The sequence below is a fragment of the Nematolebias whitei genome, chromosome 4, assembly GCF_014905685.2.
Source record: "Nematolebias whitei isolate Nwh7 chromosome 4, NemWhi1, whole genome shotgun sequence".
NCBI lineage: Eukaryota > Metazoa > Chordata > Actinopteri > Cyprinodontiformes > Rivulidae > Nematolebias > Nematolebias whitei.
In genome coordinates, this window is record NC_056501.1 from 16,170,785 (window position 1) to 16,198,525 (window position 27,741).

Here is a 27,741-nt window from a genome sequence, read left to right on the forward strand (position 1 = left end):
ATATATTAAACTCAGCACCCCTGAAAATTACAGGTGATGAGTTAAAATTTAGGGGTGCTTGACCCCCAAATAGAGGATAAAATTGCTACTGACCAGTGATATCCATTCTTTTAAGGAATTGTGGGTCTTAAATAAAATAAAAAAAAGATATTGGATGAGCCACTTCTTATGTTATACAAATGCTCTTTACTCTTTTGATCATATAAACAATATGTGAAGTATCGTTATATTTTAAGGTGATTTCAAACCATCAATATATAGACAATATAGTTTTGTAGTTCTTAAGGATTATCCTTAACATAATGACATGTCAACACTTGAAAAAAATAGATGTTTGGATTTCAAATAAACACATTTAAAAAGTAGTCCAAAGTTGTTGTTTTTTTTTGGTTTGTTTGTTTTTTCTTACCAAAAAAAATACTGTAATTTACAAAATACCACATTTGAGCAGTGATATCTATGTGTCGTTTGAATTTTGGTCTGCTCATTTACTTAATTAATTTATTTAATTTTCTACAGAACATCTTTGTTGATGTGTCAAGCACTTACTGTATTTTCCCACTTTGAGCACTGAGTGAATCCACCCTGATCAATACAGCTTAAAAGACTTAGCAGTGCCTTGGAAAACCAATAAAACAGTCCATTTAAGTCCAAAAGTACACAGAGATGTAATGTGAAACTGACCCACACACACACAGGAATATGAAAAATCAAACAGTGCAAACTCATCTATAATAGGATTCAGCTTTTTTTAAATGTTTTGCTCTTTTTGTCTTCATTATTGTACTTTTGCTTGTGAGTTTTAAATTTACGACATTTATTCTTGCTATTATACATTTATTTTATTTTTTTAATGATAAAAGCTGAATTAATGTTTTAAATGGTAGCATAATTGTCATGTACATGAGACACCACTAGAGGGCGCCGTATATACGTCTATCGCTGGCACGCGGGGACTTCGCTGCAGCCAATCACAGCTCTGCTTTAACTAGCTTATTAAAGTTCGCTTTTTTTCCTCTGTTTGACTCCGTTTGAGGAGCTAACCTCGGTTTCGTCTCCTTTCTCCTCCTCCTCTCGGATTTAAAGATGCGGCCGAACAGGTCCGCTGTCGCTTTATCCAGACCACATAAACCGAGACACGCCAGCGGAAAGAGGAGCCTCCAGTAAGGGAAAGAAGATGCACGAGTGGCGCCTTCTCATCGCCGTAACTCTCGGCCTGCTTTGGTATTTGTCGGACTGCAGTCGGACGGTGACACAGTGCTTTGTATGTTTCCTCTTATGCCTTTCAATCCCACTGTTGTTTGGACAAAGCGGGCGAGAGAGCAGCACTCAGACTGATGAGGAGACGAAGGAACATCCGCTTCAGGTGGTACTTTCACCGCACTCGGCTTTAACAAGCTTTAACAGCAGCCAGCTCGTGGTTGAATTGACTCCTGTGAGCGGAAGTTACATTTAAACGCAGCAGGCCTAAAAGGGCTGATTAAGAATAAATAATATAAAAGTTTAATCAAAGTGCAAAAACTCCCTTTAGGTGGGACAACACACCTGAACTCTTTAAGAGAAAAAAAATGCAGATAAGCATGTATCACTTGTAGCCTGAACAACAGGTTGCACTCTGTTTGGACACACCCTTTCTCTGATTTGAATCCCTTTTCGTTTTGTTTTCCAGGAACCCACTGAGGAGGAATCCTTTGACTTGACTCATGCAGGGACTCTTGAGGGGAGCAACCCGTTGAAGTATCAGTACCCACATGTGAAGAGGTCCCTGCAGCAAGGTGAAGGCTGAATGTGTATTCAACCTTTTATTTATACAGGTTAATCCCATTGAGCCTCTGGGACTCATTTACAAAAGAGAGTGATGACAGTAGACAATCATAAAAGAAAGCATACAAATTGAGAAGAACAATTGAAAGAAAATGGTATTAAAAAATGAAACGAAACATCTAGATTATAAGGCAAACTAGAATACTAAAAGCAGGAACATGTCTGCGTTGGTTTTTGCCAGGAACTTAGCAGATGTTGGAAGCCACTTGGAGAGGTCAAGGTCGAGAGCTTCAGATCTTTTTGCAGGATATTCCAGGAAACGGGAGCAGAGTAAAATACCCTTTTGCCTAGTTTGGTCCGCACTGAGAGAACACTGCATGTAATGATGTCCTGAGAGCGCACGCTGTAGCTGCACTCACGCAGAGACAAGTAGGAGGAGATGTATGAAGGCAACAGACCAAGAAGTCATTAAAGATAAAAATGTACCGGTGAGAGAGTCTGCGTGAAGTTAATGACTACCAGTTAACCAGTGAATACAGGGTGCAGTGGTGGGTATGATGGTTACAGCCAGTTATGAATCTTGGCGCGCCGTGATAGACCGTGTCCAACATCTGCAAGGTGCTTGTAGGGGCATTCATTGTAAATAATGTCACCATAGTCAATGGAGGGAAGGAAAGTTGCAGTTACAAGGCATTTTCTAGCATTCAGAGTTAGACCGGATCTGTTTCTGAAAAAAAAAAAAACGTTTTACTTTCAGTTTCCTTACTAAGTTTTTCAAGTGAACCATAAAAAAGAGATGCAAATCAACCAAGATGCCCAAATATTTGTAGTAATTGACAAACTCAATAGGGGCACTAGTCGAGGATAACATTCAAGGAAGAGCTGCTGGGACCGACTTCCTGTTTGAAAACGGCATCCCTTTGGTTTTGTCAGCGTTTAGGACAAGTTTGAGATGGAACAAATCTGACTGGATGATGTCGAAGGCGGATTGCAAAAGCTGGAAAACTTCAGCAACTGTTTTTAGCTCGACAGTAAACAACTGTATCATCAGCATAAAAATGTAAGGATGCATCAGGGGTGCTCTGACCTACATTACCTATGTAGATTGTGAAGAGGGAGGGTCTTGAGACTGAGCCTTGTGGTACACCATTGTTGACTATTAAATAACTGGAGGAAGTACCATTATGTTGAACACATTGCTTCCGGTCTGAGAGATAGTTAGTGAACCAACCAATGGTGTGAGCTGAAAAACCAATTTCTGAGAGCTTATGGCTCAAGATGTTATGATCCAGTGTCAAAAGCTTTAGACAGGTCTAAGTAAAGTGCAGCACAATAATCCTTAGCATCCAGTGCTTCAACAACATCATTAAGAATTTCAGCAAAGCAGTCATTGTTCTGTTGTTTCCTGAAACCAGATTTGTGGGGAGGTAAGATGCTACATGAGTCCAAATACTATTACAAGGAGGATTAAGTGAATGCTAGAAGTTATGCTCCTGATACATGTTGGCTGAATGTGTATTAAAATGACTGAAGTGAATGTTAGAAGTTCTGCTCCTGATTTTAGCGCTATTTCAACTTGACACAGATGAAAGCAAATCTTGCATACACACCGCTGCACACCCGGCTCATTTTACACTGCCAGGAGAAGCTGTGAGGAAGGGTTAGATGGAAAAACCCACATTATATACTGTGGTGCTCTTTGGGGCTGTGATATATCATGTAGGAAATGAGCTGGAGGGTTTCATACAGCATTATCAGATGTTTGCTTTGCATCCGGTTTGTGCAGCAATAATCAAATTGGCTTATGCAGATTTCTAGTTCTTTGATTAGTGCCTCAGTTAAAAATGCTTTGCACTTCATTTATGTTGGTGAAAGTTCAAACATGCTATAATTTCAGCAGTTAAACAAATAATCACCTAATGTTCATTCTTGGTTATAAATAAAAACGAGTGATTTGCACAGCAATGATTGAGCCACCCTCATGAATTATTTACATTTTGAACTTTCAAACTCTAATTTGCACGTTTTATGGTTTATTATGTTTTTATTTTGTCTAAATGACAAAGTTTAACCCTTTCTAAGAAACTAAGTACACACTTTTTAATATAACTTGAATCAACTTGTTCAGCATTATATTTGCTTTTTGATTTTAACGTTAAGACAATATATCCCCCCACAAGTCGAAACAATAGGCCTAAATAAATGTCTGAATGGTTGGATTGAAAATGCCAGAGTAATGCAGTAAAATTTCCCATTTTTGTTCGGTCTTGAGCTCTCTGTTCATAGCTGCCAGTTTTTTTAATGAGGTAGAAACTAGACTCGGCTCCACTTCAGCCTCTTCTGTGCATTTTATCACTTAAAAATCAGTCCTATATTCAGTAACGCTTTAAGTTCTGTATCATTCAATTGGATTTTATTTTTAGAGCACTTCTCATGCAGCTGAGAGTAACAAAGTGCTTTACAGAGTAAAAAAAATAAAGAAACAAAGGGGAAAACCACAGAAAAGAACATGTCCCACTATTATTAAACAAAATGGAAAAATGGCAATCATAAAACTATTAAACAATATTGATCAGAGTGAGAAAAATCAAAGAGACTCAAACTTTTAAACCACAGTTCTAAGAAAATATCAGATAAATGCACAGTAAGAACTGAGTACACTTAAAGTATTTAAAACATTAAAATTATGCATGAGAAAGAACTTGAAAAATATATTAAAATAATAAATTTTGCTTTTAGATCAAGACAGTAATTTAAACATTTTAGAAAAAAAAAACCTTAAAATTATATCCAGGTAAGAACATTTAAATTGACAATTCAGGGCTGAATATAAATGGCAGAAATTAAATTAAGACAAAAAGGCAGGTTTTGAGTTTGCTTTTTTCTCTGTAAGAGAAAACAGGAAGGACTCATTGCCAAAACAAACCAAACTTGTAGAAAAATACTTGACAAGTGATGGACCGACTAACAGATGAGGTCAGGCAGGAATCCCCGTAGATGATGACGTTTGCAGATGACATTGCGGTCTGTGGTGAGAACAGGGAACAGGTGCAAGAGAATTTAGAGGTGGAGGAATGCACTTGAAAGAAGAGGAATGAAAGTCAGTCGTAGTAGGACAGTACATGTGTGTGAATGAGAGGGAGGCCGGTGGAACAGTGAGGCTACGAGGAGCAGAGGTCACAAAGATGCAGGACTTCCAAGTATTTGGGGTCAACTGTCCAGGAAAATGAGGAAAGAGGTGAAAAAGAGTCCAGGCAGGATGGAATGGATGGATACAAGTTTCAGGAGTGATTTTTGACAAAAGGGTGTCAGCAAAGGTCAAAGAAAAAATGTAAAAGACAGTGGTGAGACCAGCTATGTTGTATGTTCTGGAGACAGACATGGACAAAAAGCAGAAGAAAGAACTGGAAGTGGCAGAAATGAAAACGTTGAGGTTCTCCTTAGGAGTGACAAGGATGGATAAGATTGGGAATGAGATCATCAGAGGTACAGCACAGGTTGAACAACTGGGAGATGAAGTTAAGACAGTGGGTATATTGGTAGAAGGATGTTAGAAATGCAGCTGCCAGGAAAAATATGAAGAGGAAGGCCAAAGAGGAGATATGTGGATGCAGTTAAAGAGGACATGGAGGTAGTTGGAGTGAGGACAGGGGATGCAGAGGACAGAGTGAGATGGAGGAGGATGAGACTCTGTGGAGGACCCTGAAGAGGGAAAAGCTGAAAGAAGAAGACAAAGGTGTGAACATGCAGTGGGCAGATTCTGGATTGCTTCTAGTCTGTTCTCTCTGTCCACGTCCAGAGATGCAGTCCGACCATTTAATCCACATTAGTTGAGCAGACTGGACATCAGTGTGTCCTGGTCTACATTTAATTCTTCCCACGAGTGTTGGGTCTGCCTCGAGATCTCCTACGAGTGGGGCGTGCCTGGAAATCCTCCCAACGGGAGGAATCCTAATCAGATGCTTGAACCACATTAGCAGATTCCTTTCAATGCAGAGTAGCAGCGGCTCTTCTCCACGCTCCCTCTGGATGTTGGCACTCCTCACCCTATTGAGGCTGAGCCCAGCCACCCTATGAGTGTCCAGTTCACCTGCTGGTGTCTGGGATCTCTTAATATCATCTTCCCATAGATGAGGGTTAGACTGTAGACCAGTAAAACAAGAGTTTTGCCTTTTGAGCTCACGACACACCGAATAAACTCCCTCATTCCTTTAGAAGAGACCCCAATCCATTGCCCCATCTCCTATGTCATCCTACCATCGTCCATGAACAACACTCTGATACTTTAACTCCTCTCCCTGAAGCTAAGATTCACCCCTGAAGGTATAAAAGAAGTTGTTTTGGTCTCCACTACGTTGAATGCTTAAAATGCAAGTTTTCATCTTACAAATCACCCATTGGAATAGATTAAATTTGTAAATGTAACTCATCAGTATCTGTACGGTAATCGGCATCAGCCCCGTGTGTACTAGACTGTTCGGGGAAAAAGATGTGGAATGGATGCATCTCTAGCCTCGACTTCGAGTAGCTGACTCATCCCAGCTGCTTCACATTCGGCTCTGAAACACCCCAGTGCACATCGATGGTCATGGTCTTAAAAACGCCATCAGAACCATGTCATCTGCAAAAAGCAGAGATGAGACCCAGAGGCTCCTAAAACTGAGAGCCAACCAAAGAGTGTCAGATCATTCTAACAAAACATTATTTTATATCTAAATTTAAGTGATGTTTGAGATTACTAGGACACACCGTGTCACAGACTGTGATATACATCAGATAACCTTATCTTCATGTTCAGAGGAGAATTGTGGCATCACATAGGAGCTTGGGTTTGATTTATTTTCACAAGTTTTATAAAAAGTTTTTTCATCTGGGGGATTTGTTTGATGTTTTGAAGCTTTGTGTGTACATGCTCAAATTGTTTCTTCTGTTAACTCCCTGATGTGGTGGTTCTCCTCAGTGTTTGAGTGTGCCTACGCTCGGCTGGTCATGCCATGGTACGGCGTCCCCGAGCCCTGCGAGCACCAGCCTCTGCACATGTTGCTCAGCAAGGAGTTTGACTTCGTAATTGACCGCATCATTGAGAGGTCCAGAGACTTTGACGTCTGCCAGGCGGTGGTGGGCTCCATTAGGATTCTGACCCAGCACTTGCATAATGCTAAGCAGCCCGACAGGTATGACGTTATCTGCCTTTTACTGAGTCAGAATTCTTGCACTCAGTACAATAGTTGAACTCAATAAACTTTTCATTTTCTCACAGGTGGATAATTAACCATATTTTGGATTGCACCTGCAGTGCTTTTCATAAAGCACACAGTGATTTAAAGAGAACTGCGCCGCATTAGATTTAAAATTACGCACCTGTTAGATGTGGATAGTGCTCATTAACATTTGGACTCTCCTGTTTTTTTGCTTCATGTTTCAGAGAGCTCTTTTTCAGCTCCTTGACTGTGGAAATGGAAGTTCTCAGAGAGCTTTCCGATGCACTGATACGCAACCTTTTGCCCAATTCTTTCTGGAGGCAAGAACTCAACCGTTGTGCCTTAAATGAGATTGTTGCCGTAAAGGGTAAGAAAGCACTAAATCACCTTTCTACAGTAACACTGGGTTATATAAGGACTAAGCCTCTGCTTCTTTCAGAAGTGTGAATTCTGTGTAATCCCTTATTGTCGGCGGCATTTTAGAGCTTAGAGAGGAATTTTGTGTTCTCGGGAAGAATAGATACTTCTACTGTGATCCTCCAATTTCCCTGTGGGGTTTCACTTCTCTTTTTAAGAGATGAATAAGTTTGATCTCATGAGTCTTTTTGTAGGAAAGATTCTCGCACTTAAGTACGTTAGTTTCTGTAAAAGCTATTTTCAAACATGTACACATTTTCATTTACCCTAAGGCAGCTGAAAATGTTAGGGCGATTCGTTTCTGTTTAAATCTAACTAGGTCACATGTAGGTATCACTTTTAGTGCAGCGCAAATAGAAACGGCTGCATTTACATACACATAATGGTTGTGAGATGATTTGAATTTTATCAGATAGTTTTATTAAATAAACAGCAACTCTGTTCAGACTTCCTCCTCCATGAATTGCAAATGTGTTAATGTGCTGCATCACAGTCAAATTTTTTTTAGCACTTGAGAAGGAAGAGAAAATGTTTGAATAACATTTAAGCTGCAGCAGATTTGCTTTCCGTCTTTATTAAATCAATATTTTCTACCTCCTTTATTGCATTTGGTTTGATTTTTAAGTTTTATATTACACTCGGAAGGACCTGAAAGTTTTTTTTTTTTTTTTCACTACTAACATGTTTATTTGAATCAAGTTCAAGTAGGTTTTATTGTCATTCGCATCACATGTGGTACATGAGGTGGAATGAAATTGTACATAGGGTCCCAGTTACATCCAACAATAGCAAAAATATAAAGTGTAAAAAGAAACGGTAAATAAGGATCTAAGATATAAACGAAGAAATACGCTAGTGCAAAACGATACACTGAACAACAGCAACACGAACATGAGTCTGTGTGAGCAGATGAATACGAATGAATACAGCAGCATGAGATCAGCAGCATGAGATCAGCAGCACATATCACCAAAGTGTCATTACAGTGATTTATTTTTCTTACAGTGATTATTTTGGTTGGGGATTTATGAGTCTTAACAGATTCTGTGTAGAAGCTGTTCCTCAGTCTAGTGGTTCTACACTTAATGCTCCTCAACCTCCTGTCTGAGGGGAGTGGGCAAAAGGTGTGTGTGTGCAGGGTGAGTGGGGTCCTTCATGATGCAGGTGAGCCTCTTCCTGCATATGGAGGTGTAGATGTCTGTGATGTGGGGAGGCTGACTCCAGCAGTCTTGTGTGCAGCCTTCACCACTCTCTGCAAAGCTTTTAATTTAAGTCAAGTTAATTAGGTCAAATTTAATTTAATGCCTCCTAAATAGAAGATCTCAGCTAAGTTGACAGAATTGAGTTTTCCACACAAAGAAACCTGTAAAAACAAATTGATGAGCAAATAATTTAATAGTTTGATCATTTTTGAACATGATGATTTACTTGAACAACTTGACAGCTCGACTGTTGTTCTTTGGTAAATGAGATTTAAATCATGTTCAGTGGGATGCAAAGTATTCATCCCCCTGTTTCTTTAGATTTCAGAACTGAAAGAAAGTGTTTTGGTGGATGGGAAGGATATAAAGCACAACTACTTCAAAGATTCAAACCAATTTAGTTAAAAAACTAAATTAAATTAAAAAAAAAAAAAGGGGGAGAGAACAGTTTAAAATTTAACGTTAAAAAAAATGTCTGACCATGCATAAGTATTCAAGTCAACACAATGTAGGTTATTTTTATTTCTCTTTGTGAAAACTGACTGTAATTACTGGATGAATCTCTACAAGTGATCAATTCAAGATGGCCTCCACAGGTAATAAACAGTATAAACCACACACCCAGCTTTAACTTGGTTAAATATACAAAATGTTGAGGTAAAATTCAGTATGTTAAAAGATGACACTGCTACAAATTGTCCATCTTTTATTAAAGCTTTAGCATTGACAGCGTTGGTCTGTTAGCAAAATTTATCATGAACCTCTGGACGGACTCCAATGACACTCTGAGAAAGTAATCGTTGCGTGCACGTCAACAAACGAAAAAATTCTGGAGTTACAACTTAAGATGGCTGCCACAGCTCGCCGACTTCAGCAAATGGCTATAACTTGGTCAAACTTAGACTCTGAGCTACAGTTTGATGTGGTAGTGGCTGAGCTTCATCCCCAACATATTCTCTGAGTGCCGACAGATCTCGTAAAATGTCACAGAACCGTATTATTTAAGAAATTTGAGCGTTTTAAACACCGACTCGTGCTGCTTTTTGTCCTGAACATTTTTGTTTTCATACTATGAGTCGCCTCATCCTGATTCTTTTCAGCTGTAGCTAAAATAAAAGAACAGTTTTATTTCTTGGTCTCAGCTTTGAGAAATTTGCAGTTTCAGTAAAATAAGTTTGTGAAGCTCTGAGAAGAAATGATTTAATCGACTTCGAAGCTATTCAGGTGCGTAATGAAGTGACATGCATTCAGACTAAATGTAATGAGCAGTCAGTGATTCTATAATTTATCTGATACAAAGTCCTTTAACTTTTTTGTTTAATATTCATGTTTAAAATTTACTGCACTTTTCATTTTTAAATGCACTTAATAGGTTGAGGTAAATTATTGCAGCTGAACGAAATGGTAAAAGCAGCATGAGCAACTTTCCAGCTCACCCATTGTTGCATTAACCCCTTTCAAAATAAAATTAACAAAAGTAGACATTAGCTTCTTTAAATTCAGAATTATTGCCCTAAAATAAGTTGTAAAAAGACACCGGGTCATTTCGCACAATGCTTGCGGCGGTTAAAGCATTCTGCTTTTCTTTGTAGCTTGGTTTGGCCACAACTAACGGAGTTCTAGCCTTTTTTGTGCTTGCTAAAGTCCATTAGCGGTGGTGGCCAACTTAAATAGTTGATTTTTCAAAGTTGATCAGTTATGGAGGAACTAAATGTCCATTGATTACTTTCTGATTGCCCGCTGACTGCAGAGGCTGTTCACTCAGCTGAAGCCTGTGATGGGCAGACTTCTGTCCGTCTGTGGCTGTAAGCGACATGAAAAACTAGCTCGTTTATTTAAATCTGCTTTCTGAGAAAAGTGCGAAAGCTCATAAGATGAAGGGATGTTGTTCCATTTGGAGGGATGATGAGGGTGAATGAGTTTTAGGAAGGAGGTGAGGGTTAGAAGATGGGGAGAGGTTGTGTGGGGTGGATCTTGGATTGGACTGTAATCCTTAAATCTTTGAGAGAAACCGGTCTGCACAGTCTGGGACAAAATGCGATGGGAGTCGCACTTTGACAGGATGATTCTTTAACTGATGAGCCTTCATGATAAAATGGCTTCAGCTGAAACTAGTTTGTCTGCTTCAAGAAAAGGTTTGTTGTGTCTTTGTAGCAGCAAAGAGCTTACATTTTAGGTCTGTTTGAGAAAGATTCATAAGTGACAGCAACAGCATATTTCTGTATTCTCTGCCTTTTTAGTGGCGGTGAAGAACAGACCTGCTGCAAACGTAATTTGAAACTAAAGTCTCCCTTTGTGTTTTGCTGACAGTCGCGTTTGTACGTGGAACATTGTGCAGCTCTGGTCCTGGTTGCCAAAGATCTGTTGGTGTTGGGCAGTTTTGACATCTGATTACAGAACTCTGGCATGAACAGCTGCCATGCAATGTGTGGTTTTTGAGCAACATTTTATTGTGCTCCACCTGCAGCTTGATTGCAGATACTCTCCGATGAGCTTTTACAGTTCTGCTGTACTTTGTCAGGTGCAGACGCTGCTAAGAAATAGTCGCACTGTGGCAATTTATGACGCACGTGTGTCGTCTTATGAGGAAAATGGAGCGTCACCAGATGTCCTCTCACTGATGTAAACATTTATTTGGTTCCGAGATCATCATGAGCCCAAAAAATGGTGAACTTACAGCCAAGAAAACATGTTGGAGAAACGCATTGTGCTGGAATTAAGTGAAAAGCTGTTGATATAGAGGAAATCATAATAAATTAATGCTTCTAATAAATATAGTTTTAAAAATGTTAATAAATTACTGGTAGGTGCTTGTTTTTATGCAGTTCATCAACTACCAAAAAACAAGGGTTGCTAATTGACATTTACACACATTTTTGTGTGTGTGTCCAACCCCCATGCCCCCCACACATGCACATTTGAATTGACCATCCAAGTGTAACAAGCTATGTACACATCTTAGACCCCAGTGGATACCTATGTGGCAAAGACCACAGATTTTTGGGAGGTGGGGTAAATTACTATTGGCCATGGGGTACAGAGATGATTCTTTTGCTAAACGTACTCTGCTGAGTTTCCATCCTCTGACACGAATCCTGGTCAGCTTTCTCCATAAATTTACATTCTGTCTGCAGTGGCTTGAAAGATTCTCCTCTGAAGTGAATGAGTATTTCGTGCCTGCATTGTTTTCACATGGCACAAACACACCTTTTTAAACCGAGTTAATTTTCAAATATAATCAGATGTAGATCTCCATCCAGTTATAACTTTTTGTGCGTTGCCTTAATTAAAAGTTTAATATTAAAAGATTAAAAGTTAGTTTGACCACGGTGTCTGTCTTCTCAGGGTTAGGGCTGTTGGTGAACTGGCTGTCTGACCCCGACAATCTGAACCAGCTGGTGGTGAATCAGCTCGACAGCGTTGCCCTGAAGAGATCTGCAGAGGAGCAGCGTGCATCTGACCCAGATCGGGCCTCTCTTGCTTCACAGGAGGGTGACAGCGACGGTGAATTGTGAGTTGCTGTCATCTTTGCACCCCGCTGACTCAACCAAGTGTTTGTGAAATACCAGTAACACCCACTGCGTATGTCTAAAATTGGATCTGACTTGAATTAGTTGTGGCCCTTTGATTTTATTCATCTTTAAACAAATCTAGGAGCATGCATGGAGTCGAGAATTCAACAGGCTTTGATGTCCGATGCAAAAGGAGAGGTATGTATTATTCATTTCCAAGCCCAGTCAGTATACATTGAGATTTTTTTTATATAAAGTTTGTATATAATAGAGGATCATGTCTTGTGCAATAGTTTGTTAATGTGTTGTCAGCTCTGACATAATTTCTGTTTCCAGCCTGCCTTTTAGTGCTCAATTAATCCCATGTTTCATTATTATTATTTTTTGTTTGTTCTTCCAGACAGCTAATTACAGCACTGGCACACTGAATGCCAAATAACTTCTGTGTTGTCACTTTGTAATGAAAAGTATCCAACACAGATGATGACTGAATGGGAGTAGATTATATCGTCATGATGATACATTTTGTGATATTTCTGTGAAACTTTGATAGGTGTAATGGTTTGTCATAATAATGGGCTGTTTCACGGATAACAGTGACTGTGTGAATGCTAATCATGCTTCACTGCTGATTTGTCTTTTGTACTGCCTGAATAGGTTTTCTCACCAATTTTGCCACAATTTTCTTTTTCACAACACACACACGCACACACACACACACGTGTGAAATTTCTGCCAAAATGTTCTTTTATCAACAAAAAAGAATTGGTACCACTTCCTAAAATGGATCTCTTTATATAGGGTTTATTGTCGCGGAGAGGGGGAATTGGAAATGCCCTCCGACTGTGTGTGCATGTTGTGAGTATGATAACTTGAAAAATAAGTGAGATACCGACTTCCATTTTGGTGTGTGGCTTCACCTATGCATGAGAAACTTTCAAAATTAAGGTTGCATGTGAAAATCCAATATAGCCACTGCCATATATGGAAACCAACATCATCAATTGAGGAAACTATGCTTTCTAGTTTTTATATTGTTTAAAAGTATAGTTTCTCTCAAATGATTGGGGTGACCCTTGGGGTGACTGAAAATTAATCTATAGTGGCCCTGAGCACCACCTGGCTCCGTCATTGCACCTGGTGGTGAATAAAATTGCTCCCTCCACTTGTCACGATGCATCACTCTGCGCTGCTTCAGGCAAAAAAAGAAAAAGCCCTCTCTCTTTTTACACATAATGCAACTACTACCCACTTGTATATCTTTCACAAAGAACATTTAGGTTTACTTGCATTCCCCGTTCAATTCCAGTCCAGAAAAACACTAATCTCCAAAGCTACAAACATTCACTATTCAAGTTCCTTAACAACGGTGGGCATCGGTGTATCACTTGTTAATTCTTTATGAATAGGCTGTTTGTGTAGTTTGTAAACACTTAAAAAGCATTAGCATTCATTTATAAAACATCGATCTATCCATCCACCATTTTCTTTGCCCCCTTCTTTCTTTTCGGGTCGCGGGGGTCACTGGTGCCCATATCCAGCAGACGCTGTGCGAGAGGCGGGGTACACCCTGAACAGGTCTCCAGTCCATCACAGGGACACATAGAAACAAACAAGACAAACCATTCACTCTCTCACTCACACCTAGGGACAATTTAGAGTTACCAATCAGCCTAATATGTATGTTTTTGGTCTGTTTGAGGAAACCAGAGTATCCAGAGAAAGCCCATGCATGCACGGAGAGAACATGCACACTCCACCCAGAAAGGCCCCCGGACTGGGATTTGAACCAGGGCAACATGCTCGCTGAGAGGCAGCAGCTCTACCAACTGCGCCACCGTGCTGCCCATTTATAAAACACTGTTCATTTAATGCAGCAAGCTCAGGCGCTGGTGTTTTATTCATTCAGGTTGCTAGTTGCTCATATTACTTTTAAATTACTTTAAATATCAAAACTATATTCACAAATGCTCAGTGTTTACTTGCAGGTAACTTACTGACTAAAGTTCTAAACATTTTTTTACATTTCTTGCACTTAATCTTTCCAAATGTAAAATTAAGTTGTTTTTTTTTGTTAATTTTTTAAGATTGTTAATGCTTTATAACCTTTTACAAACTCATAACTAACCAATTTTATTATTTAAATAGTTTGTTTATCAAGAAATCCATTTTAAAGGGACCCTTATTAGGAAGCGGTACCAGAAAACTACGTTTCAAATTGCTCAGTACACATAGAAAATAAATTGTTTTGCATAATTTTATTCTTGCACCAAATAAACTTAAACTCTGAACTTTCCCACACGATTTATTCAAACTTCAAGGCAAGAGAATAAGGGCAGGATGGTGCAAATTTTTGGACAAGATGAAGACTAGGAAAGCCAAGAAGAAGAAAATGAAAAAGATGGAGCAGGACCTACTTATGACAATCATGGCGGCCCAGAGGAACACGTCCGAGGACAATGCCAGCAGCAGAAGTGGATCATTTCTCAACCGAGATGACTCTGAAAGGGTGAGTCTCATAATACAATATATTAACATAAAAATATCTGTCCTAAACCTGACACTTTCATTGTTTTGTTGTTCTTTAACCTAACACCTTCAGGACGACAGCGATCTGGAGGACTACCTGGCAAGCGTCCAAGAGGACCTGATAGAATTCAAGTTGTCTTATGAGATGTGGCGTGTTGGCTGCTGGACCGTCAGCATCCCTCATGTGAGTGGGAAATGTCAGCATGGTGGTCCTGTAAACTTGTTGTTGGGCCGGTTTATTAATATTTGAGCTGGATTTCTAATCAGAGGTCAACTTTTGTTTTAGGTTGACTTGGAGGAAGAGGAGTTGACCTTTACTGTGCACTTGGAGGAAAAAGACAGCCCTGAAAATTTACAATGGGACGTCAAGAAGACCTACATGGATGTTGTTCATTTCCGCAACAGATGGCAGGTAAAGGCCCACAACCAAAGCTCTGATCTTTGTTTTTGTTTCCCAAGTACTTGTTTCCAAATTGTGTTGACTGGCAGGCATGGTCTGTCTCGTGTTCTGGTCATGTCTACTTTCCATTTATGTCAGCGTGGGTAAACGACAAAAACCTCTGTGTGCAGTGCAGAAAGGTTTGGGTGGCTGTAGATGTAAGTTCAGACCATTTGCCATGTGGCTAAGACCCAAACACATCAAAACACATCAGTTCTTTGGCTGATGCAGTGAAGCACCAACCTGTTAGAAAACGTAACAAAAAAAATCACTAGATGGTTCAAACAATTCACAGAAATATCTGCATTAAACTATTTATTTTGCATTTTCTAAAATATAGTCGTAAACTGACATTAAAGCAGGCAACTCTATCAAAATAACACAACTTTGGCATATTTGAAATTATAGGCAGAAAATATTTAGGCCTTTGTGTCTCAACAGGTGCAATTTGCATTGTTGCAGCAGCAAATAAGGCTACTCGGTGAAGAAGAAACATCTGTAAAGTCAGAAGAAACCTTTATATAAATACCAATAAAGTAAAGTATTTATAGAAAAATTGTAAATTTGAATACAGAATATAGAAAATATGGCAACATATGAGATGTTATACATTCACAAAATACAATAAAATAGAGACAAGTATCGAAAATTAGTACAAAAATGTCATTCACTAGGGGTGATGATCCTTAGGCACTTCAGTTGTAATTGTCAAGGCTGTGATAAGATAAAACTATCAGTGAAGCACTTCGATTATCTTCAATTATCAGGTTTGTTTAACACCAGTTGGCAGCTGGTTAATTTATTCAAAACGCACTGAATCTGAAATGAAGAGATGGAAATGCAAATTTATAAATTGAAATGGCTCTTATTTTACAAACTGAACACATTTATGAATTTGATTTATGATTTAAAATGATTAATAAATTATTTATAAATGTTCTTGCATATTAAAGACAACAAAGTGTCAAAAAAACTACCGTAATGCTCACAGGCTGCTGACCAACGATTAGCATAAATGCTAACATTTGAAACCTCATTGAAAGGCTAATGCAGTTAACATCATGTTTATTTCTGGAAACTGAGATGCATATTAAACATTTGAATACAGTCATGTTATGATAATTTATTCTTTACAGACATGCATTTTTTATATTCACCTAGGAAAATATGGGAAAAATGAAAAATACAGAAGCAGGTTTCTACAGCCCTCACAGTAACACCACAATGTCAATTGGCACCATGCAGTGACTAGCTCTTAACTCTTAAAGTGTCAGCATGGATTAATTTACCAAAATCCTGAAAAACTCTTGCACTGATCTGTTATTGTTAAACACAGAAATATAAACATGCTAATATTGCAATGATTAGTTGCACACCTGAGAGGGCTTTAAGTGTCAAAAACTAAGATTGTAAAAAGATTTGTCCACTACAGACAGCTGAACTGAAGTATCTATTGCCTGAAACAACTGAAAACAATTTATTGTTGGTGGCAAATATTCATATTATTAACGCTACCTTCATTGAGCTTCTTTCTGCTTAGCTGCGTTTGTTGCACTTTTGAACCATGGTGAGGATTCTTGTGTCTTTGCTAAAATAAATTTATTTGACTTCTCCTGATTCATTTTATGTCTTGATTCATTCATACCAGAAGAATAAATAATCCAACTTTGTACACGCATCTATTTATTACAAAGGTCCAAGTAGCACGTTCCCTATACTGAGAATACATAACATTTGAGTTTACCAAATGTAATTAGAATTAAAGCTTTAATTTCTTTTTTAGGACTCAACCAGCCTTCCTACAATCTTAAAGCTGGAGGAGTCCAACGTTAACGATGAGGTTAAAGAAGAGGCCAGAACTTCAGTTGAACACTTCCTGCAGGTCAGAAAACTCGCATACGTTGAAAGATAAAACGTTAAAAAGCTCAATAACTCAATGTTTCGTATTTTTTTCTTGTAGGAATTGGTTTCAGATGAAGCGATTGGCCACAGTCAGCCTGTTTTTCAGTTCTTGTGTCCTCTTGACAAACTGCTGAATGAAGAGGAGCATTATGAAGGCGTGTGGGGCCTGCTCAGTGGCTTGGCCTACTTCCTCACTCCAGGCCAAGAAGAAGAGGAGGTAATGTTTCATTGCTGTTTTTTCTTTCTTTTCTTTTTTCAAGTTGACAAATGATCAACGTTGGTTAGAAACTGAATTTACTGTTTTGTTTTGGAGTAAACAAGATTTTCACCAGGTGCATTTCTGTACACTTTGGATGGTTTTTGTGGACACAGTGTCATAGCAGGTAGGAGAAATTGTAGTTTGACAAACCTTTTATGTACTATTGTATATAAAATAGCTTTGCTTAGCTATTGCTATACTCAGCTTGCAGCTTTAGATTCTTGTTGGTTCTGCTTGGTGGCTGTATGAATTCATGCCCTTGCTGTGTGGCCAAACACCATCTGCTGCAACCAGACCCCCAGACACACTGCAAGAATTCTCCTGTTAGTCATTACATAATATCACAGGTGCCTGTTTTTATGTTGAAATGTGTTGTGGAAAAAAAAAGCATAGAAATAATTAAAATTATCACTTAAAATCAGTTTCTGCTCATATGTCAGCTGATTTCATTAAGGCAGTAAAACAGTCTTCTACTCTTGTCTAAAGTGTGTAAATAGATTAAAAATGAATTATTTTATAAATTATTTTGTCTTGAATTATCAAAAGCTATTGTTTTTTTTGTTTTTTTTTTGTAAAAACTAGGACCGTTCATCTTTTTAAAATGACAGAAAATGGTTTGGATGAATGGTTAGTTGAAGCCAAAGCTGATGGGTTTAATTCAAAAACCTCTGCAAAGTCTGACGGTTTCAGTAGTTAATGAGATTTTTAAATTGTTGTTATTTTACCACAAACATCTTTTACCACCATATGTGTGGCTTTGGTCTCCTTCTGAAACAATTTGTATGAAATTTGTTTTCACTGCTTTGGAAGCCATTAAATGAGAGCACGTGTGTTTCAGTCGATACGAGGCCTAACAGACCTTTAAATAACCACATTACTCTTTATGGACCTGTCGAATTTGGTATCTTTGAAGATGTTTCATCTTCGCAGCTGAACGCAGTGCGACCTGAGAGCTAATGTTTGTGAGCGAGCTGATGGAATTGGTTAATTTTAACAGAATCACATTTGGGCAGCATTTTATATTTCTGTCAGATATTGGATCATTTAAAGAGTGAAAACCTTTGGTGTGACAAATGTATTAAACATATGCAGCACATGTTATGTTCAGTGATTGCAATTAAACTAAAAGCATCTTTATCTTTGTAAACAAACGTTTATATAGGCTGAGGCTTGATTGACGGATCATTAAATCATCACAGAGGCATCTGTGGGTGGTCTAGCCCAATTCTTTTTTTTTTATTGTGATGCAAGTATTTGTAAATTCATTTTAAATGTAATTCTTTTCATCGCTGACTGCTTAAATTGTAAATGTTGTACCTTTTTTGGTTTCCTGCTAATGGAGGGTGCATCAAGATTAATGCAGCAGTCGTTTTACTTGGAGAGCCACATCCAAAGGTGTATTTCAGAGCTGTTGTATTTAAATTCATGACTTTATGATGCTCATTGCTCACACTGTGGAAAAACGTTTTGAGAGCGTGCATGAGGCTCTGATGATGACCAGCTTTTGTTAATTCTGCTTCACTTCCAAGTCACTCCTCCATGTGGAAACAAAAACCAGAAACAAGTTTGTCTCTGCAGGGGACTAAAAATACCAGGGAGCACTTCCACATGAGTCTCACTGACCTGCAATGCAGACCCAACGCAGCGAAACGCGCTGCTCTGCTCACTGAAACTGCTGTGGCTTCTCTTGTTGCTCAGTAGCTGTGTGAAATTTAAACACGGTTTCTTCATTCAGAGGGTGAATCAATGATGCCTTCTAGAAAAGGAGTTGCAAAACCACTACCTTGCTTTTATGCTTGAGTGAATTAGATTTTTTATTTTTATTTTCTAATCTGTGGCCACACGTCTAACCATAGTGTGTTCTTCTAAGACATCCTGCTAACTGTGCATTAGTTTACTGACTCAGGTTTTTCACTGGTTGATGCCAATGATGGTCCTTTGAAAACATTAGTCAGTAACCAGTATATAAAGACGCAGTTGGTTTTTAATTCATATTTGTAGCTGTTCATTATTTTAAATTATAGTATAAACAATCATGAACAGCAATTAAAAACATTTGAGCAAATATTTACAATAAGTTGTTTTGACAGTCAGTTGTAGGAATTGCATAGGACTACAAACCTTCTAAGCCATCCATCCATCCATCCATCATCTTTACCTGCTTCTTCCTTTTTGGGTCGCGGGGGCCACTGGTGCCCATGTCCAGCAGTCACTGTGCGAAAGGTGGGGGACACCCTGGACAGGTCTCAAGTCTATCACAGGGACACATGGAGACAAACAACCATTCACTCTCTCACTCTCACTTAGGAACAATTTAGAGTTACCAGTCAGCCTAACATGCATGTTTTTGATCTGTGGGAGGAAACTTGAGTACCCGGAGAAAACCCGCACATCCATGGAGAGAACATGAAAACTCGACCCAGAAAGGCCCCCGGCCGGGATTTGAACTGAGGTGATCTGCTCGCTGAGAGGCAGCAGCTCTACCAACTGCGCCACCGTGCTGCCCCTCTAAGCACTCCTATATTTTTAAAACTTAGTCGTCCTTCATAAGACATAACACAATTGCCTGTTAGTGGTCATTTGTCTGTTAGTGAAATATCTCATGAACCTATTGATGAATTTTGACCAAACTAATCTTCAATAATCATTGGATGTACAACTACAAGTGACTAAATTTTGAAGTCTGCTCTATTCAATGTGGCCACCACAGCTAATTTGTAGCGCCTACTGAGCGCTGATCACACAATATCTTTAATGTACATTCTGCTGTCTGTTGGCAAAGTATCTCATATGCACTCAGACAGATTTTAATGAAACGCTTAAAATAATCATTGGGTCAACATCTAAAATCTATATTTAATTCAAGAAGGTCGCCACAGCTGTTTGACTTTGGCAAACACAAAAATGACTAACTCCGTTTTAGTTGTAGAGCTGTAAACCTAAAATTTGGTGTTGTAATAAAATTGCTCATGGACATTTTTAACACTTTGATTTTGGTTAAATCCGCCCCTCCCTCCACTTTACAGACAACAGTTCATCTCTCACTCACACCTAGTGATCATTTCGAGGTTCAAATGAACCTAACGGGCTCGTTTTCAGTCGGTTAGCGTAACATTTCAGTGAATTTCCTTGAGGGTCTACTGGTGATGTGCCTTTCTGTTAATCAGCTTAGTATGAGAAGGCCACGTCGGTGTTGATTTAAAAAAGGGTTAATCAACCTAATGAATCGGCAAAATAATTAGTCCGTCTAATCTACAGGGATATTAATGCATGCATATTGTTCAATATCCTGAATAAAAGAAAAGAAAAATGTATTGGATTATAATTTAGTAAATTTTGGGATTATAATTTAGTAAATTTTGGCTTCTCTTCAGTTTGTTTTGTGCAAGTTTTACAGCATCGAGAAAACTAAATACAATGTTTGGAAAAAGCTTTATTTATACATTAATAAATAGTTGTTTTTGTTTGTGCCTGGTTTTCATTATGAAGGTCCTTCCCTCAGGGTCAACAGTCTCACCCTGACCACAATGTTTTGTATTTTCCTGCAGAACTCTAACTCACAGACAGAAGTCCCTAAAGAAAACCCAGCGCCAGATCCACATCCAGAACCCACAACACTTGCTGTAGAGAACCATTATAATTCTACAGAGGACGGCAGAGACTTCCCTAGTTCTCCATTCCCAACTATTGTTGTCTCCCAGTATAATTCGCCTCCACAGCAGCCGGAGGAGGCAGAAACAAATCCTGCTCTACAGCCTGCTGTTTACTCCTGCTCTTCACATAAAAACTGCTCCCAAGACAAATCAGAGGACTGTGATAACACCTTTACATCTCACTTTAAAATGGTCATCAAAGGACTGACCAGATCCAGGTCGCAAGAGTCTCTGGCAAAGTGCAGCTGCGATGAGGAGCAGCTTGACGAAACGGCAGGCTTGCAGCAGGAGGGCGTAGAGGGGCAGCCGTGGCTCAGTTTCAGCGCAAAGCTGAATAAAAAGGAGAAGATGGGTTTCCGAACGTCAGCAGGAGCAAACAAGACCAAAGGAAAGGAGACTCAGGGCGCTCTGCAGAGAGGAGACGAGTCTCAGAGAGGCCAAGCTAACTGGGAGCAGCTGGAGGCAACCAAAGCAATATTTGATCTGCTGAAAGAAATATCTGGTTTGTTTAAGCCTTTAATGGTAGATATTGTCATGTGAACGTCACAACACTTTAAAAAAAATATATCATACTGCAGCTTTTTTTGCTATAGATTTATTCCCCCCCTGTAGTTTTGACAGCCAGTTGTTTCAGCTCATGTTCAGTGTTTTTAAAACAAAACTGCTTGTAGAGACTTGAAACTTGTTTCGGGAAGAAAATCTTGCAGTGAAAATTTGCTGTTTTTAATCAACGCTGGTGGTGTGTTAGTGTTTATAAATATATATTTTAGTAAGACCTAGGTAGTGCTTTTAGGCGTTCCGATAATGAAAGACTGACGGCTGGAAGGTTCACTAACAACTGCTCTAGATAAAACCTCATTTACTGTTGATTAAATCATGCAGGATATGTAAAATATTAACAGAAGCAAGAGCTGGAAAACGTATTTATTTAAAACCCACAGTATGTTGATTAATGCAGCCTTGACTGAAAAAAAAAAAAAAAAAACTGGTTTCACTGTTGTGCTGAACTAAAATCACCTGAAATGATCTCAAATCTGAGAAAACCTTTAGAGAATGTAACTTTAGTGAACTTGAATAAATGAATACATGGAACACAAACCAGTTAAAGTGACTGTCGTTGGGTGTTTGCTGAAAATCATAACGGATGAACTCCTGCAGCTTGAAGTTAAAAATGACAAATTAGCCTCAAAGTTTAATGTGGAATAAATTGGAGCGTGCTTGGTTTAAATTAAATATGACTGCATTTTTAGAACGTTTTGGCGTCTTTCATCTAGTTTTTAATTTGCTAATTGGAGTTTTAGCTGCTCGGCATTAAATGAAACACAAGTTGCTCCTTTTAGGAAAACATCAACTGATCTAAAGATGCATTATTTCAACTTTTCTTTAATTAAAAGGTATTTGCAGCTTTTTAATCTTTTGTTCAGGTTGTTTTGAAGGTGTCACACCCCCTAGTGGCAAAACCAAACTTTTAACCTAAACATCTGTCTGGTCATTACTGTTTGCAGGCAACTCCATTCTCATGAACATCTTTGATGCCATTTTGAAACCCGTCATGCCCATCTTAAAGAAGTAAACGTCATACAGACATATTTATTGTTGTATTATTTTAATTTCTTTCATTTTTTTTAAGTGAGTCACTTCTGTTTCTCCAGAAAGGTGAACACTTTCCTAAACAAGTTGAACCCATCAGAAGAGCAGATGACTGCATACATCAACGCCCTGTGTAATAAATTGCGGCCGGGGACTGAACACTCGGCATTGCCTCTTCCTCCTCTTCCTCCTCGCTCCGATGAGGAGAAGAAAGAAACCAAAGATCGAGCGCACAACCTCATCAACGCCCGATGTAGGGCACTCCTTGCTGCTCTTAACTTCAACATATCCAGGTGTTTACCTGATTTAATCCAAGTAAAATCTCACTTTCGTCTCCTCTAGATTCCAGGTACCTTGTGCTGAAGAAGACTGATGTGGAGTCAGTTTTTAATATTTTCCAGAACAGTGAGGAAAATAAAACTCTTATATATGTGAGTATCCCAACATTTATTTCAGTCGTCCTTTTGTTGCAGCTTATTTTAACGGTTCATTTCTGTTTTTTTGTATTTTTATTTTTTTTACTTGCAGATGCTTCTTTCATTCCTGTTAAGAGAATTTCTGCCCAACGAGCCTTCATTAAATGTGAGGGCTGCTGTTCTTCAGAAAATGGCCAGCAACTGATATGTGAATCCCTTCGTGCATGCTTTTTATGCAACAGTTCTGATGGTTTTAAACTAGTTTTAAATGCTTAAAATGTTTGGGACCACATGTACATGAATGTTAAACACCTCTTTGTTACCTCAAACGCAACATGAGTATTTCTTTAGGTTTCTGATGGATTCTTGGACTGTTTTTTTTTTTGTGTTCACGTGTCCGTGTGAAGAACTGTGATTTATGAGTAACTTCAGAAATGTTATCTTTAGAGCCAGTTTGAAATATTTCTGCCCGTTTTTGTTTTTTGTGATATTCTCAGGAAGATAAATGTATTTGTATTTGATAGTTTTGGCTATCATGTTTAATTTATATTTCTAAAATAATTTGTCACCTTGAGCACTTTTGTATTATGCTTACTTCCTAAAGTCACTCAAGGTGTTTGTTTAAAGCAAACATTACCTTAAATTTTCTAATTCAATCCATTTATGAAAATGTAAACTGTGCCGCTGCCTAAAGAAGCTTGAAGTCATGCAAATAAAACTTGAATTTATTCCAAATAAAATTTATAAAAAGATGTTGATTTTTATTTTATTTTTTTTTTTTTATTTTTTATTTTAATGGTTTTCAGTAATGGTTTTTAGATTAGCTGCTACTGGCAGGAACATTTTGGTTAAATGGACTTAAGCTAAATTTGATTAAACAGTGTGATGTACAAAATAAGTTTCCATTTATAGCTTTGAGTTGTTAAACATCAGGTAACATAACATTATATCTAGTCATAATGATCTACTATTTGAAATGTTGTGAGCATTAGCCATAATTTGAACTAAAATATTTGTAAGAAAACAAGGTTATACTGATTTATATTAAAGTAAACAAGTTTATTTGCAAAAAAAATTGCAGTGTTGTCCTATGCTTGTTTTATTAGGGAAGTGTAAGAGAATTTATTAAAATGTAAAAAAGTATCATGGTTCTGGTCATACTTCATGATGCAACAACTTTAATTCACTGCACAACTAAACGATCATGATGGGCTATTAAACTAAACATCAGTTAAATAATTGGTTATAACGGTTTTCACATGTGTGAACTATAGACTGGAGTGGAAGAAACTAATTTGAGTAGTGAATGAAGTCAAACCTAAATTAAAACTATGGAGATTTACCTTTTTAAAATTGATTCCGTTTACAGAAAATCAGGCTGTTAATTTTTCTCTTGTCAGATGCACCTGCCTGCACCTAACCTGCAAGGCAGACACTCATTCCAAGTAAAGTTTAATAGTACTGTACTTGTAAAACTAAATACAGTACATGCTGGTGAAGATTCTTAGTCATCCAGGGCATTTTTGTATTGAACATTTTTAATAAATACAGTACAATAAATAGTTTTTAGAAGGAGCTGGCCGCTTACGTTTCTCTGCAGTTGCTCCTCCAGACCAGCAGGTGGCGCGCCGGGGTTGGACGCAGTATCCACCCTCTTCTTTGCTTTTCAACATGTCTGCGCCCTGTAGGATGCTGCTGACGGCGTGAAGGTTCCGGACAAGCGACAGGTATGAAAACATCGAAACTTTGGTCGTTTTAGTACAATTTAATACGAGCGAATTAAACCCGGAAGCAAGATTTCGAGTTGTTTAAATGTCGGGGTTCGTGCTGAGCTGCTCCTCGTTGTTGGTGTGATCGAAGATGATGATTGTAAGCTGCTCCTCGAGTCAGATACATTATAAAAGACGGGTTTAAAATATATTTCAGGAGGTTTGAAATAACTGTCTCCTTTATTAAACTTAAATTGCCCCTGAAAATAATGTATTCATTGGCAGATGCTCTTATGACTTAAACTGGAGCTGTGTCTTTTAGTCAACACGTTGACTTCACAATTTCAGCAGAAACCGTCACAAGAATAATTTGTACGTCTGTTCAGTGCCCTGAGATGACTTCTATTGTGACTTGGCGTTATATAAATAAACTGAATTGAATTGAATTCGTTCTCATTGTCTCTCAAACCCTTATGAAGCAAATGGAACACACTGCGCATGCCCAAAGAGAAACCAGATGCTCAAATGTAGCTACGGTCTTAAAAAGCCAACAACGCCTTGTCACTGTATATGTTAAGGAAAGAAATAGCCTAAATATTAATGTATAAACTTTTTAAAGCAGTGCGATACAACTAAGCTCAAAATAAATGTTGAAACAGCTGACAGTGGCTCACTGTGGTCGCCATGGTAATGGCACACTTGCTTCTCTCACTCCCTGACTGGCTGCCAGTTAAATGATGGAAGTCTCAAACAGTCGCTGGGAGATAACTGGGGTGCACCGATAAATTGGTATTGGCCAAGATCGGAATCAGCAGGTCAGACTTTTTAGAAATCAGTGATGACCAGAAAACTGCAATTGGTGCACCCCTAGAGATAACTACAAGTCAGATCTGATTTATTTATTTGTTTAAATCATGAGCAGCAGTAAAAGCAGTAAGCCTTTATAGTCATACAGGTGAGTTTTTATGTTTAACTTGTTTACAACACTTAAAACCTTACTTCCAGTTTTGAAGAGAATCTGTGGATCTAAAATATACAGGCACATCTAAAAAAACAAAACGAATATTATGGAAAAACTTCAACTTTTTTCAATTATTTTATCACTTCTGAAAGGGAAACTCATATTCATTTTCCCTTATCTACATTCCTAAAATCCAGCCACTCCTGAATCAGAGACGACATTGGAAGCATCACAATATTCTTTATGATTTTCTTTACGATGTTTTCACGATATTTTAATTTTTTTAGATGCACCTATCACTGAAGTCTGTGGAAGCTTTAGTGTGCACTCTCTGCATTCAGGGGTGATTTAAGGGAGAACCACAAGTCCCACAGCAGTGAGAGACCCGTGAAAAAAGACAAAAATATATTTGATTTCATGTATAAATTGTATGTAACAAAAGCAGTTGTGGAAGGAAGAAGTTTGTTTGCAAAAAAATGAGAAAATATTAATTATTTTAAAGTTTCTGTGTGATGTCATCAACTCTCGGTGAAAAATTATTGGTAAAAGCTTCAAAAATCAGAACTTTAGTTGTATAAAATCGGTAAAAGATGCCACGTGCTGCATGCCAATTAAGACATTTAAAGTCTGACATTTAGTGATCAGTTTAAACTTTGAATGATGTTTCTACTGTGAAGCCTGTCTGTGCTATAGAGTTTCAAAGAGAGCTTTTTTTTGGTTTTCTAGTCTTGATCATCATCGTTTGTTTGTTTACAATGTGTCACGTATCTACTGAAGCTCATGGCGCACTAACCCTGATCAAGCCCCGTGTTTTGGTGTTAAATTTTTATTTTTTTTAAGCTGCTTGGCTATAGGTACAGGACAAACATTTTGAACAGAATAATAAGTAATAAGGAAGCTTCAACACCTATGCATTGGTACCCTTAAAAATACATACAGCCCTATACGCCTCTCAATGACTTGTTTAAAAGTTTGTCAATAGTAGGAATTAAAGGAAACCTTTTGCAAATGATTTAATCCACAGTGGGGAAACCTCTACCAGAGGGCAAAAGCTTGTATTCTGTGTGGAGGATGTGTGATGGAGGATCAATATCCTCTGAGCTTTTCTGAGAACAAACTGCTCATAAATCGACTGGGAGAGCTGGTTTTTCATAGCTTTGTTTACCCACTAAACAAACATGGTTCTTAGTCATCCAGTGGAATCTGACCAAGTTCTCATCTACAGCCTGGTAAAATAAAAACACTTGGTCCATACTTGATGCTAACATTTATATTAAAATAAATGTAGTCTGCATTGTTGGCAAGACGATAAACTTTCATATAGACACAGATTTTTGTATGAACAAACGATTTATTGTTAAAAAAACTATTCTTCTTTTTTTTACGTTCCATTCAGTAGCTGGATGTTATAAATGAGAACTTTTGTTTAAAGTGGTTGTTAGGGAACATCCTACATGCACGTTAAAACCTTAGTTTCTTAAAATGACTGCACCTTTTATTAACACTGGAGTAATTTGAAGGTGTCTATGAATTAAAGACATAAAATGGCTGTGGTGACCATTTGGAGTTGGACTGGATCTAAAAGGGACTCTGTTGTAGATGCATATTCAGTGATAACTTAAAAACAAATTAAAATCCATTATTCACTGATTCATGAGATATTTTGGTTAAAGATAAACACACAGAAGCAGGAAAAACATTATTGTCCGTCTTTCCCTTTTTGGTGCACGAGATAATCAAAACTTAAATAAATCTCTGTAATTCAATAATTAATAAATATAAACCAGAGAGTGACAACACGAGCATATAACAAGAAAAAATGGAATCTGTTAAATTATTTAATTTTGCTTTTCAGTCAATAATTTGCTTCGTCTCATGAAAGACCATTTAAAAAAAAAATATATATATATATACTGTGACGGAAAATAATTATCTCTCCTGAGCTGCTCACAGCTCCTGAGATGAAAAGGTAAAAAAAATATATATATATATCCTTTGATAAAATCATACACTGCTGGTTGTTTCAGTGTTAAACATTCAGTTCTTTAAAAAAAAGTACCTTTTTCTGCATAACTACACAAAACAGAAAAATATTATAGCTTCACATTTTGTGCATTAAATAACACCGTTCATCAAATGAAGCAGAGCCAGAGCCGATAAAACAACAAGGCAAATGTTGATTTTAAT

The 27,741-nt window shown here is 38.0% G+C and overlaps 2 protein-coding genes across 2 annotated transcripts in view; both read left to right on the top strand.

The window, feature by feature from the left end:
* Positions 1-5,436: 5,436 nt before the first annotated feature.
* si:rp71-46j2.7 lies at positions 5,437-24,591 on the top strand. The gene is made up of 15 exons (XM_037675522.1): positions 5,437-5,500; positions 6,725-6,938; positions 7,190-7,332; positions 11,930-12,095; positions 12,239-12,294; positions 14,418-14,605; positions 14,699-14,809; positions 14,912-15,037; positions 16,848-16,946; positions 17,025-17,183; positions 20,774-21,380; positions 22,384-22,447; positions 22,531-22,721; positions 22,811-22,873; positions 24,485-24,591. The coding sequence occupies exons 1-15, from the start codon at positions 5,437-5,439 to the stop codon at positions 24,589-24,591; spliced, it is 2,358 nt and encodes a 785-aa protein (XP_037531450.1).
* The window catches only part of mrpl11 (mitochondrial ribosomal protein L11), a 72,139-nt gene continuing 68,930 nt past the window's right edge, over positions 24,533-27,741 (top strand). Inside the window, exon 1 of the mRNA XM_037675236.1 lies at positions 24,533-24,611. The gene's annotated coding sequence lies outside the window, so the exon portion shown is untranslated. The remainder of the gene's footprint in view (positions 24,612-27,741) is intronic.